This window comes from Simochromis diagramma, unplaced genomic scaffold (assembly GCF_900408965.1).
Source record: "Simochromis diagramma unplaced genomic scaffold, fSimDia1.1 OVJJ01000304.1, whole genome shotgun sequence".
In the NCBI taxonomy this organism is placed as follows: domain Eukaryota; kingdom Metazoa; phylum Chordata; class Actinopteri; order Cichliformes; family Cichlidae; genus Simochromis; species Simochromis diagramma.
The window spans coordinates 4,188,685-4,202,697 of record NW_024387030.1 but is presented as its reverse complement, the minus strand read 5'-3'; the positions used below and the strand labels follow the sequence as shown (position 1 = coordinate 4,202,697).

Here is a 14,013-nt window from a genome sequence, read left to right as displayed (position 1 = left end):
GATAAAAGCTAACATTTCATCCTTAGAATTTATTTAATTCGACGAGGTTGGCAAAACAATAAAGACTACAAACAAATCTCGAACTGTTTTTTGATCCTGAACATTCGCTGACTCTACAGGAAGTAGTTTGCAGCAGCCGCCGGATGTATTGCGAGAACACAGGAACAACAAAGAGGAGAAAGTACCCGGGTTTAAACCCGACTCGAGAACCCCCAAATTAAGGAAATTATCTTGCGTTCATAGCAGGTAAGTGTCTTTCTTTTAAGGGACCTTTTCAGGAACCATTTGAAATTTGGGTTACGTAACTTACCCAGCGCTAACCACCCGCAGCGGTCGCAGCCTGCTCTTACGTTATTACATTATTGGCTATCGTTAACTAGCCATTTTAGCGAATCTCCAATTAAAAATGACCTCTGTGAGTAGTTATTACAGCTAGATAATCAACGTTACAGCTTACTGGTTTCTCTCTGATAGGCATGTAAAGTCAGCAAGAAGAAGGGATCAAATAATACAGATTTTGGATTTCCCGGCGTGTAATCAGCAACGTGAACGTTACATTCCCATAGATGTTTTATTTTTATTTTTTATGGCCTTCAAAGATATCTTCAAGTCTTCAAGTACAGGTTCAAATACAATTCTCACGAGTCTCTGTATACACAAGAAGAGTTACTAATCAGCGTAATCATTCTTCTTGTACACAATGGCTGTGAAGTGAACACTGCCCTTGTTTGATCTCCTCCCCCCAAAATGTGTGTGTACATACACACATAGATAGATTGATTGAAGTTCGACCAAGGCTAGTTTGTGGCTCAAATGTTACCTTGACATATCGTGTTGTTATCTCTTAAAACTGAAGTCTTATCAAAATCCATTTCCTCCTTATTTTACAATAAGAAAGGCCTCTCTGTTGAAAGATAGACACATCGACATAATTCAGCACAATCAAGGTTGTTATTTAAGCCTGATATTTAAGTTTATCCTAGTATTTAAAATGTTTTCATTAAAATGGAATGACTGATAAGTCTTCGAAACGATTTCACAGGTAATATTTTTGAGAAATAACTGGAACTGTTTAAAATATGAGAAGAATGTATTTAAAAAAGTGTGAAATTGTCCTTTAAAATGATTTCCAACTCTGTGAAACAGTGAATTTCACCACTAAGTAAATTCCTACCACTTAATTAGTGCTACTTTAGTATTTTATATGGGTCTTAGGTTTTTTAACATGCATTTTTAGGTTGACTTTTAACATTTTTACAGTGGCCGGTAGACAGGAAAGTAGTTAAGCTGAGCAGCAAAGGGCTGTGGATCTGAATCAAACCTGGGCCGCTGCGGCATATGGTTGCATGTTCATGCTGTGAGCTAACCGACACCCATATTGGTCTTGTGTTTTGTAACAACATGCACACGCAATGGAACTCTGATATTCACTGATATTTAACATGTTTTCTGATTAATTTATTTTTGTCACTGTCCCTTTCATTTCACATAACAAATTTGCCTAATCTAGTTTATAATCTGCACAAAACATGACTCTCTCTGTCTTTACACACTTGATTTATTCTTGTGTTGGTGGTTATATGCTCTATTGACCCACTTCTCTTTCATCAGGGTTGAAAAGTTCCGGTTTGCATGTGAGGACAAGAGTCCACCGAGCCAACAATGGCGAACAATGCAGAGGATATCGAAAACAATATGGTCAGTATGAAATAAAGTTTCACAGTGGCTCTAATACTATATCCGTCTATGTTAATGTAGTGGTTAATGATTGCCACACAAGAGTCTCAGTAAGAGGGAAGTAAAGTTTCGTAGTCATTTTGTAACATCATGTGCTGTTGAGTAGTTTTAATTGAATCATTTAATTTGGTCTCTGTTACAGTAAATTGTCCAGGACAGGGTGATTATATTCTGATAAGGAGCAGTGTGTTTCCACTGACAGCACAACCATTAACCTTTAAATCATATGTAGAAGCTTTAGGAACAAGTTGGCTTTGTGCTCTGAAGTTTGCTGTTACTGTAAACAAAGGCATTTCCTCCTTAGTGGAGTGAATAAGTCAAAGTCCCTTTTTACTGTCATAGTGCACTTAACAGTGCTTAGCCTCGTGCTTTACAACAGTTGAACTCATACACTGCATCTATATTTCAGCTAAGGGAACACTTTGTTTCTGTCTTCCAGCCAGATTTGTCAGAGTGACAAGTCTGGCTAGGAAGGGCGTGCTGTTACAGTATCACTACATACCTGGTTAATTTATTCAGAAAAGCAGTCTGTATCTCTTTTGTCCTTGGGACCAATATTGGCCTAATTCCCAGGACTGAGACACAAAGCAGCATACCACACAGCGAGGTCATTTTTGCACAGCAGCCTGTTTAAAAGCTCTGGCAGCTTTCACTACTCAGATCTCTGGAGACGCCTCCTGTCTTCATTTCTGTGTACCTGGTACAATTGCTTCATGTCTAAGCTGCCGCATGTCTCGACTCGTCTGGCAGCCTGACAGTTTTAGTTCACACAGTCTCCTTGAGTTGCGTCCTTATTTTGTCCTGACGGGACAGATCCTCAGGGTGAGTGGGAACAAGCACGCTGCTGTTATCCTTGGAGCAAGAGAGGCGGTGAGCCAGTTAAGTGCACATATGGATCATCTGATAACATTTAGTTTTAATCTTTCACATTTTGGTGTGCATTTGTTTTCAATTTAAGCAAATAAAGTGGCTAAATGAAAACATTTAATTTGCCAATATAAAGAAGAAACTACTTTTGGCTGCTTCTGTATTCATAAGGTGGTCACCACAGCGTTCCTGGCACAACCCTAAAGGGATTTGTGTCTCCTCCTGTGATTGATCTGGGGATTTTTCACTTGTTAGGCAAATGTGTACACCACTAGACATTTGTGTGGCAAAATCTTAGTTCAGAGATTTCATTATGTATGTGTAAGATACATTTTTGAACTCTATCATAGTAGGTAGGGGCTGATAAAACTGTCTGAGGGAATTTTATTTAGTAACAGGAGGCATAACTGTGTGTGTGTGTGTGTGTGTGTGTGTGTGTTTGTTTGTTTGTTTGTTTGTTTGTTTTTCACGCATTTCAAATATGGCTGTTTTCCTGGATCAGCAGAACCAACAGGAGGCTAACAGATCCCCAGATTCCACCCAGAAACCACAAGAAACTGGTGTGCCCAGAGCGCGGTCCAGAGGAGGTTCAGCAGCTGGTGCTGGAGCTGGAACTGGAGGAGGAGGTGATAGTGGCGGTGGAGGAGGTGGCAATGGCACCAGCCCGGAGCAGAATGGGCAGCCCCCCGCTGCTCCCGCTCCAAGAGTGGTGGAAAGAGAGGAGGAGGAGGAGGATGAGGAGCTGACTTTGAAATACGGGGCCAAGCATGTCATCATGCTTTTTGTCCCAGTGACGCTTTGCATGGTGGTCGTCGTGGCAACCATAAAATCTGTCAGCTTCTACACCCAGAATGACGGGCAGAGATTGTAAGTGCTATGACCCATTTCACACTGATTGTAATAGGGAAATGAGATGATCCAAGGCTCACATTAGAGCCTCTGTTTGAATGACATGCAGTGCAGGAGAACTGCCACTAGGTATAGATAATGTAATGTGCTTGTGTCCATCCTTTGGGCATGTAGACAGTAATACGTGTAGCTTTGTTAATGCTTAAGATCTTTATAGAGAGCCTGAATTTGGCTCAAACCACAGAAAGATAATCTTACATATCTTTAGTTTTTCTGAAGACTTTAATGCCCCTGAATCATCTGCTCCAAAACTGTAACTGTACTGTGTGTGTGTGTGTGTGTGTGTGTGTGTGTTTAATCTGTCACTTCAGGATCTACACACCATTCCCTGAAGACACAGACACAGTAGGACAGAGAGCCCTCAACTCCATTCTGAATGCCACCATCATGATCACTGTAATCATCGTTATGACTTTGGTGCTGGTGATGTTATACAAGTACCGCTGCTACAAGGTACAGATTAACACCTCTAACATCTTGCTGCACCACGTATATAGTCTTATTAGCTGCACCCTAGAGTGTAAAAACACTTAATCTTTCAAGGCTTTTTTACAGGATGTGTTTAAACTTGTTAAAGTTGAAAAGACATAGTTTCACTAGGAACATAGTGTTCGTGATAATTTGTTATTTAGCTGTACGGCTTAGATAAAAAAAAAAAAAACCAATAAAAAAACAAATACAGAAATCTCCTGTGGAAAAGCGCCAAACACAAAACATGTTTTAAGTTGTCTGTCAGTTGGTGTAGATCCCCAGTCAAGTTGTAGAAATATGATTTCAGGAACTGTGACTGTTAGAAACAAAATAAAGTTGTTAAGATGTGGCTCGAAATCACTGCTTCCTTTATCAAAGCTCCTTCATTATTATTGAAAGGTTTAGTTTTTAATCAATACTTGACTTTTGCATTCATAATTTTTGTTGAATTAGCAGAGTAGTTATAAGAAACAGACACCATTGTTTTCCCTTTCCATTGCTAGAATGCACAGCATAATGGATACATTTACACATTGAGTTGGAGACTAAAATAAAAAATACAGGGGTTAAGTGTGTGAAATATTTAGCAATTTAATCATGGAGTGATCACAAATACAAATACAGCTCTCATTGATGCTGTTTTCTGCTTGTCCATTGTGTTTCCCGTGGTCTACCTTGTATTAAACATGGCTTTGCAACATATATAAAAGTAAACCGTCTGCGCTAAAAGCACAGGCTTCAGACTGCTGCAAACACAGATCAATTTTTGCTATTCTTGGGCTGTATGTGATGGCAATAATACAACATCTCTCATACGGTCACTTCATGAACACTGCTCTGTGACCACAGAAGCCCCACCCACAAACCTTCTGCTGGTAAAGCAAATGCAGCTATACTACAGGATAAGTGGTAAGAACATGGACTGGAGTACATCAGAGAAGCAACTCCCATTACATGAGATTTTTAGGGTGGAAGAAATGGTAGCAGAAATTGAGTTGAATGAGTGTTGGAGAAAATGTGAGCCACATATTAGTGACCATAATCACATATTTTGGTCATAACCTGAAGTAAAAATGTTTCAGGAGGAGAGATTAAAGAGACTCAAATTTTCATTAAAGACCCAAAGGCGACTCCTTTTGGGTCAAATATTGTAGTTTAAATCAAATTCTAGATACAGAGTCTTACAAGCACAGATTCGGTGAAATATTCTGTAAATAATGCAGATTTTTGTTTTCACAGGTGATCCAAGGCTGGCTCTTCCTTTCCTCTCTCCTCCTGCTCTTCTTCTTCTCCTACATCTACCTCAAGTAAGCCACACTACTTAACTTTTAATGCAGTTGTTACAAACATTTCAAAGTGTCAAGTAGTTTAATTCATTATGCTTTCACTCTGTCCAAACAGAGAGGTTTTTAAGACCTACAATCTGGCCATGGACTACGTAACCCTAGCGATAATAATCTGGAATTTCGGAGTGGTGGGGATGATGTGTATTCATTGGAAGGGACCTCTGCGGCTCCAGCAGGCCTACCTCATCATGATCAGCGCCCTGATGGCCCTGGTTTTCATCAAGTACCTGCCAGAGTGGACTGCCTGGCTCATATTAGCTGTCATATCTGTCTACGGTAAGTCTCGCACGCTGCTTTTTGACCTCCGTGTTCTTTAAAGTCTTCATCAAACCTTTGAAGATGTTTTTGTGTGCTAATGTCCAGTCATCTGGTTTCTTTTAGCGGTTGCGCTGGATAAAAGCATGGAGGGGGAAAAAAAGCTAAACTTTAAAATGTCACTTTTAAGATATATAAACTTTTAATTTTTAAACAAAAACTTTTTAAGCAATTGAGCCTTTTCTATATTTTTGATAAATGAATAAACTCTGAAATAAAACCTAATCTTGACCAATCCGTTACACCTTTAACTAAACACCGCTGTGTAAATGTATTCTTACTTATAGGAACATTTTTTTCTCTCTGCAGTGGTATGTATGCAAGTGTCAAAATAACTCATTGCTAGAGGGAAGAATGTTTCTCAAGAGCTAAAACATTTACAAAAGTACTTGAAAATGGGGTGAAAAGTCTGTGAGGAATGGAAATGTGTGGGCAGAAGGGCTAAAAGCCAAACCTGATATCCAGAGAGCACACACAGATGCTCAAACTGTCAAATCAGTGGTGGCAACACGAAACACATAGATAGATTAGGTGTCAGTCACAGAGGAATTTTTGAGTTAGTGTTCCAGGCTTAAATCACTTTGCTTGTATGCCATAGAAAAATAAATAGGAAGTGTGTTTGCCCGAAAGCTTGCTTAATATTTTTGTCTTGATTTGTGTATTTCCTCAAAGACAGCGCACTGGGACAAAGTCCAGGGTATATCAAGCGTCATCAAATTAGATTTCCTGTTAGTGTGGCAGTTTTCTTTTCCAAGAACACTATTTAACTGGGAGCCAAAGTTTAGCCACAGATCACAGTGTTGTGTAATACTTGGATGTATCATAAATTTTGCCGTGTTTCAATAAACTAGGAAGTAAACCCTTTAGAGATTTGGGACTGCCAGAAACTGTGCATGTTAACTTAAGCTCCTGCCCCTTGTTCATAGAATATATCACATCAGGTCATTTGGCCTCTTAAAGAACCCTCTGTTCAGTAGCTAACATCCTTTTTCTGGCCTCTGTCGTCTTTTCTCTTGCAGATCTGTTGGCAGTGCTCTGTCCCAAAGGGCCTCTGAGGATCCTGGTGGAGACTGCTCAAGAGAGAAATGAGCCCATCTTTCCAGCTCTCATCTATTCTTGTAAGATGGACAATGTCCGCAGGCCTACACCACTACATTTAGTAACATTTTATTGCATTAAAACAAAGATGGGCAAATGAAATCCTCAGTACCTTTACTTAAAATGTTATTTTTCTTCTCATACTTAAACTCTTTCCTCTTCTGTAAGTGATTTAATTTCATTTTTAGCATTTTAAATGATTTTATATGTAGATTAAGAAATACCAATTCTACTCTAAATGTAATGTTTCCAGTGTTTCTGTTGTGTTACAGTTAAATCCATAACTTGCTGAACAAACACAGTTTTTGTAGCTTTGGACCTGTACACCACCACCACCACAGTGGATTTAATTTCAAACAATCGTAATGTTTTTAAAGTGCAGATTTTTGCTGATATTTAAGGGGTTTTAAAAGCATATTACATCAAGAACTTAGGAATTACAGGTATTTTTATACACAGTCCCCTTTCTTCAGTGGCTCAAAATTAATTGGACTTTTAAATGACAGGAGAGAATTCATCTCTTGTTATTTCATGACAAATTAAGCAGACATAATGCCTAAAATTGATTTAAAGAGGTAAATTTGTAATTTATAGCTTAAATAGCACGGTAATATAATTAATTTCATCACTAAGAAAACAACTTTGCAACGTCTGCCTGAAGAACATTCATCAGGAGCTCGGCACATTTGTTAAGGTCTACAATCAGGGGACGCCTTCATAACCGGAAATACAGAGTTTACAACAATGTACAAAACACTGTTTACGCTCAAGAACAAAACGACCAGATTAGACTCTCCCAGAGTCCCAGTTCTGGAAAAAAAATCTTTGGATAAACAAAACGAAGACTAACTTGTAACAAAATGATTGAAAGAGAAAAGTATGGAGAAGGACACAAATTGATCATCAGCCAAAGAAAACCGCATCATCCGTCAGACATGGTGGAGGTGGTTTTATGCCATGGCCATGTCTGGCTGACAATCGGGTCACTAGTGTTTAATGATGATGCGACTGCTGATAGAAGTAGTAGGATGAATGTGAAGTGTACAGGGCTGTAGTATCTGCTCTGATTCAGCGAGATCTAAGAACCAGCAGAGCTTACTTTTCATTCACTGCAGATTAAACGGAGAGCAGAAAGACCCACACACATGCAGCATTGAAGGTAGCTATAGCAAAGGCCAGCATTTAATAATGTCCGTTGATTCTAAATATCAGGGCGTCATTAACTGCAAATGATTTTCCTCCAGTTAGTAAAAACAATCATTATATTTTAGATTATGTCAGTTTAATTTGAGCCTCAGAAAATGTAGGACTGTATAAAATTGGCTGCAACTTAAATGGTTAATACAACTTGCGTTAAAGTCCTTGAAATAAATCTGAAAGTCTGCACTTCAGTCACATCTCGATTGTTTTTTTGGTTTAAAATTCTGGTGGTCGTCCCCAACCCCCGGACCCGAGGCCCGGGGGTTGGGGACCGCTGATGTACACGTTAAGGACCTAATTGTATATAGTCAGTATCACACATCCTGCTTTAAACAGTGAGACCTTAACCATTCACCTCCATTCAAACACTCAAATGTTTTTAAATATCATCAGAAACTTCAGCTACCTTCAGCACAGTTATTTCTAATGAAACTTCTTCTGCTTTCAATAGTTCAAATAATCTTAAATTTAAGCTTTGTTTTAGAATGTGTGCCTTCCCTTAAACAGATGTTGTTTCCTTTAATGGACACTTCAACTTCATATAGTGCTTGTTTTTTTGTTTTGTTTTGGGGTTTTTTCAGCTCATTTTAAGATGCGTTTGTAGCACTCTAGCTTCAGCTGTTGCTAACTTATATTTACCTTTTAAAGGCTCTTAACACAAACCGATCTCCCAAACCTTCTTCTCCAGCTACGATGGTGTGGCTCGTCAACATGGCGGACACAGACAGGCCAAATAGGAACTCGACAGAAGCAGCTTCGCCTCAACAAGAGCCTCAAGAAGGTAACTAGCAACTCAAAGAGATGGACTGCGCTTGACTTTGGTGCTCGACGGTAGGGCTGTACGATAAAACAATATATATCGGATGACGATATAAAGACATCTATCGTTTCATTTCACGCTATCGTTTGTTTCGTGGTGTCGCAAAATAAACTGTTTACGGCAATATTTTTTTTCACCGTTTTGATGGTCACTGTAGTGGCTATATTAATTTCTTAAAGTTCTCTCTTTCTCTTATATTTAATATACCACACTACGGACGGACAAGCGCCTGTTTTTATGCGTTGTCGTTAGCAACAACGGCGGTCAAACCATCGGGTGTCCGCTTGTTTATTTTCCACATAAACCTTTCACAATAAAGCTCAAGATCCTGTTGAGACTTTTCAAAATAAACTGAATCACGTGAAAGACTATGCAGAGTATTTACTGATGAGAAGCAAAAAATAGCCGTCAGGTGCTAAAAAATAAACCTTTGACTCAAACTGTAGAACAGGCTTTCCCCCACAGCACACTGTGTAATAAATACAAAGAAAACGGCGGCCGTTACAACTTATGACTAAAAATGTATAGTTTCATGCATCTGTTAAAACACTCGACTTCAGGTACACGACGCCCAGCTGGAAACACTTCACGCAAGTCGAGCTGCCCGAGATTCACAGAATTTACAGACAATGTTAAAATTTTGTGATTTATATCGTTATCGGACGATAGATGCTTTACATCGGGATATGAGATTTTGGTCATATCGCAAAGCCCTACTCGACGGTTACTTTTCAAACCTGACTGGTATCTTTTTTCAGCACCAGTGGCATCTCCGGTCCCATCGAGTCCGTCACAGGATGATGGAGGTTTCACCCAGTCCTGGGTCAGCCAGCAGGAGCATCAACTGGGGCCGCTCGAGTCCACCGAGGAGACCAGACGGGAAATCCAGCAGATGCCCTCAGCACGTCCTCCTGTTGAAGAGGATGATGAGGAGAGTAAGTGGTGAAACAATATTGAACATTATGGCTGACTAATGTGTGGTTACTGCTGGATCTTATGTAGTACAAAGTGCACAGGGCAGATGGAAGCATAAACAGAATGTTAAGTAATGGAACAAGTATATTTACTAACGTTGGCGTCCATGCAGGATTGCAGATTTAAGCCCAGTATTCCCTGCAACTATGTGGCTTTGCAGCGGTGAATTATTCCACTCTATTCTACAAGTATTACTTAAAATGGGCAAAGATCCTACCTGCGTTTTCTGAAAACAGCTGCCTGCTGAAACATAAAATATTTTGTCGTGCTCCATAGGGTTGAGCATCATACTTTAAATCATCCAGATTAGCTATTAAGTAAAAACAAAACCCGTCAGGGTCATTTTTAGATTTTAAAAGTGTAAAAAATGTAAAAGCCGGGTTCGGTAATTCAAACCTGTGAATTCTCACATTGTCTGCTTTCTTCTTCTCAGCGTGTAATCATCAGCTTTCACTTCCCTCTTCTACTCAGACAGTAAACATTTTAGGAATGTTTTTAAGTATTCCCTTTTCTGTGAAATTGAGGGCATGTGTGAATGGAAGTATTTTGGGACTGAGAAAATTAGGAAGCGATTATTCAAGGAAATTGCTAGTGTTCATCTCTGTGCTATATTGAGGCCAGTGCTCGTTTTAACTTAAAGCTTCAGTAAATATGGGGTGAGAGATTTTGTTTGTACAGTAATTACACACAAGGAAAGGTTTCTATAAGGGTTATAGGGTGTGTGGCTGAAGCAAAACTTGTTTGAATTGACTCCACTCTGAATGTGGCGTCCCTCTGCCTCCTCAGGGGGTGTCAAGCTGGGACTCGGAGACTTCATCTTCTACAGCATGCTGGTGGGAAAAGCCTCAGCCACGGCCAGCGGCGACTGGAACACCACCCTCGCCTGCTTCGTAGCCATCCTCATTGTGAGTGATCAGCTGTTTATTTTGGTATCAAACTCGACTCACCGCAACTTCAACCCTCTCTCTGTGCACAGTACTCACCCCCCTTTATGTAAACCTCTTGATTACATAATAAGCAATTTTTTGCCTGCTTCAGCGCTGATTTTGTTTGGTATACAATTACTCAGTGTGCTATTTCCAAAGTGTTTTATTTTGTCTGTCTCTGCCCCCGCAGGGCTTATGTCTGACTCTGCTCCTCCTCGCCATCTTCAAGAAAGCACTCCCCGCTCTGCCCATCTCCATTTTTTTCGGCCTCGTCTTCTATTTCGCCACAGATAACTTGGTACGGCCCTTCATGGACAAGCTGGCGCTACACCAGTTCTACATTTAGCAGGACGCTGCCCTGATAACCCTCACCCACATAGCTCTCCGGCCAACAACATGAGAGCAGCCCCTTCACAGCCGCGGAACAAAGAGCGATGCTGGGGCCCCTCCCGCCCCCACATCCCCTCCTAAGAGCTCATGATGCTGGGACACAAGTTGTTTTTGCTCTGCCTTTTTTTCTGGCACCAAAGGAGCGTATTCTCCACAACAGCTGTTCTTAAACCTTTGTATTTCTGTGTTAAACCAAGAAGCGACGCTTCTCGCTCGGCTTGGGATCTCATCTTCAGTTCGTTCGCTGATCAACAGCTTCAGGCGCAGTCCAAACCCAGTGGGAAGCTTTTACTTTTATTTATCCAGGGAAGCTTTACAAGAGCTCATCCGCTCCTTTCTCAGCAGTGCCCTTTTTTTCTCTTTTTTTTGCATACACACAGACACCCACCCACACACACCCACACACACACTCAAAACTGGGAGCCCGGTCCAACCGCAGTCTTCTACAGCTGTGGCTTTACAGCAGGTGCCTTCCTCAGGGACACCTTAGCGGTAGCTGTTGAGCAAAGGGAGACTTTTTCATGAAATCTTCCTTTAAAGACTTTGAACAACCTTCCTGTCACATCTGTTTGCATTACTGCAGAGCTACCACTGGCCCCGAACTAAACCGAAGATTACCAAGCCTTCATCAAACGAATGGACACTCAGTGATGATAGTGATAATAGATAGAAATGTGTAGTTTGATTGTGTATAAGATATCAGTCACCAGAGTGTGCTTTTCTCACTGCTAAGAATGGTTTAAAAAAAAAATCACTTTAGACACGCAGAAGTCTGAAGCAGGTGTGATTTACATTGATGTACGCTGAAATGGATGCTTTGATCATGTGAGGCTCTTCCTTATGTGAATAGTAGAGACTTTTCTCTCTTGGACTGAATAATAAGTGTTATTGTGGCACCCATTACATAATTTCACCAAGTTTTCTGCCCCCAGTTTTAAATGGAATCAGATTTGAATTCGCAGCTCGTAGAGGGAGGAAAGAGCACTACAGTGACACACTCACACCCGAGACTTGTCTGCCACTGAGGAGCTCTGCTGGAGCAGCTGGTGGTTCAGTGCCTTGCTCAAGGGCATTTAAGTAGTTGTTGTTGTAGGCCAGAAACATCCTTTTCGTTCTCTTTCCCTAGTCTTTATTTTTAATTTTTTTTTTCCAACCTGTCGATTGGGATTGTAACCTGTGATCATATGGTCACAAACTCTGAACCTTTAGGCTATAGCTGCCCTCATGATGCTCGCCTGGTGCTTTTTGGAACTATGCTACATCGATACTGAAATGATTTTACTTACAAGCAGATACAGTTATGTTTTGTTTTGGGTTTTTTTTTTTTTCTCAACATATGCAGAAAAGAAAGTACTTTTAGAGACATGACTGTATTCACTGGATTCCTGCCAGTTTATTAAAACCTGCGAGCGTGTGAAAACAGTGACGTGCAGTTGTTGAACGTCAAAACCTGATAAGTGAACGAGTGCATCTATTTCAATTTGACACCTCAATTTGCAAACAACTTAATCTCCACTTATGAAGCAGACTACTTTAGTCGGATTAAAACCAAAAACTTTCATTCAAAAATTTAAAAAGCGATATGATATGTGTAAGAACAAAAAGCCTGCACATTACTTTGGAGGGTGACCAGCAGTTCTGTTATTCCACTAGAGGCTCATGCTTGCAAAGAGAAGAATTCAAGAGGCGACATTTTAAAAAGACTGTTTTTCCCCCCCCCCTTTTGGTTTTTGGGAATGACCTGGGTAACTGGCTTTTTTTTTTTTTGTCCTTCACATGCTTATGTGTGTTATGCAAGGTTCTTCCAATTCAAATTTTGTTCTTTTTTTTTTTAATAAAAAAATAAACAATAAAATTGAAAAAGGCTTTTTTGTTTTATTGTTGCTGCAGTTTCTTATCAGACATCTGCTTCTATATCCATTCTCAACCTGTACAAACGGTGGGACCACAGTTATAGTCCTGGAAGTCTTTGCTCTTTCTGCTACTTACAGTTCATAGCTAATGCATCGGGCCACCACCAAATGTATGGTTTACACCACAGCTGCCCTAAATTAACAGAATTGTTAATTAAGGTCTCTGTATCTTGATTCTGTTCATCTGGAGCGTTTTCAGTGGGAGAAACATTTTGTCACTCATCCAAGTGACTTCTTCAGGCACTTGGATCAAATATTTAGTTAAGCAGATGAATCGAGATAGAAACAAAACAGGATATTTAGTCATTTCAGCACAAAAGCTATAAACTAGATTGTTCTCTTTTTCATTTCCACTCCCCACAAAGGTCAGGATCAACATCAACCTTCAAATAGTTGAAAAGCACTTTAGCCTTTTTTGATTTTCAGTGAGCAATCCCTCATGAGACTGTTGCAGAACTACGCGGGTCGGTGGGAACATTGTGGAAATTCCTCGGCGTGTTGGTAAACTGGCATCCCGCACTCAGCATCCCCTGATGCCAGCTGGCTGACAGACGCAGTTGGCATGTAGCCTGGGGCACTGGCCGCTTTTGCTGTCACCATGGGGATTGTTTGGCCTCGCTGGCTGGGACAGTGGCACAGTATGGCAGCTTACCCAGAATATTTAGCCTCATACTGTGACTTACCTAACAAGCCCTCAGTGAGGCCTCCTCCTGGCATGCAAATCCTGCAGCTCGACCGGTGAACACCTACGAGTTAATTCCATTATGCTTTCCTTGCACTGATTCCAGAAACCTGCTCTGTTCAGATTAAGTTATACCCTGCACTTGAAGCTCTTGTGGGCTTCTCACCAAGGGGGAAAAAGATTCAAACTTATTTTAACTTTCTCCCTTCAATGAAAGACACGCAAGTCTCATGTGCTGCACTGACATAGATATAGACTCTGCAAATATTAAAAGTGAAAATGCACAAAAATTAGACTTTATGGATGTGCAAGTATTTGCTGAAAAAGTGCAGTAAATACCCTCATAGACGTTTACACTATGAAG

At 40.4% G+C, this 14,013-nt stretch overlaps 1 protein-coding gene across 2 annotated transcripts; it reads left to right on the top strand.

The window, feature by feature from the left end:
- Positions 1 to 118: 118 nt before the first annotated feature.
- On the top strand, positions 119 to 12,623 carry psen1 (presenilin 1). Of its 2 annotated transcripts, none has more exons than XM_040041424.1 (11): positions 119 to 246; positions 1,612 to 1,698; positions 3,110 to 3,471; positions 3,825 to 3,966; positions 5,224 to 5,291; positions 5,386 to 5,606; positions 6,665 to 6,763; positions 8,632 to 8,724; positions 9,522 to 9,698; positions 10,525 to 10,643; positions 10,855 to 12,623. In XM_040041424.1, exons 2-11 carry the CDS (start codon positions 1,663 to 1,665, stop codon positions 11,008 to 11,010), a joined length of 1,473 nt encoding a protein of 490 aa, XP_039897358.1. In that variant the 5' UTR covers positions 119 to 246; positions 1,612 to 1,662; the 3' UTR covers positions 11,011 to 12,623. The 2 variants fall into 2 exon arrangements, with proteins under 2 accessions (XP_039897358.1, XP_039897357.1); XM_040041423.1 differs by having other exon boundaries at positions 3,107 to 3,471.
- Positions 12,624 to 14,013: the final 1,390 nt, after the last annotated feature.

Excerpts from the sequence above, each read along its gene's own strand:
- psen1 (XM_040041423.1), top strand. The coding sequence starts at position 1,663 with ATGGCGAACAATGCAGAGGATATCGAAAACAATATG. Across the intron at positions 5,292-5,385 it reads TTCTCCTACATCTACCTCAA|AGAGGTTTTTAAGACCTACA; the intron begins GTAAGCCACACT and ends CTGTCCAAACAG. Across the intron at positions 8,725-9,521 it reads TCAACAAGAGCCTCAAGAAG|CACCAGTGGCATCTCCGGTC; the intron begins GTAACTAGCAAC and ends ATCTTTTTTCAG.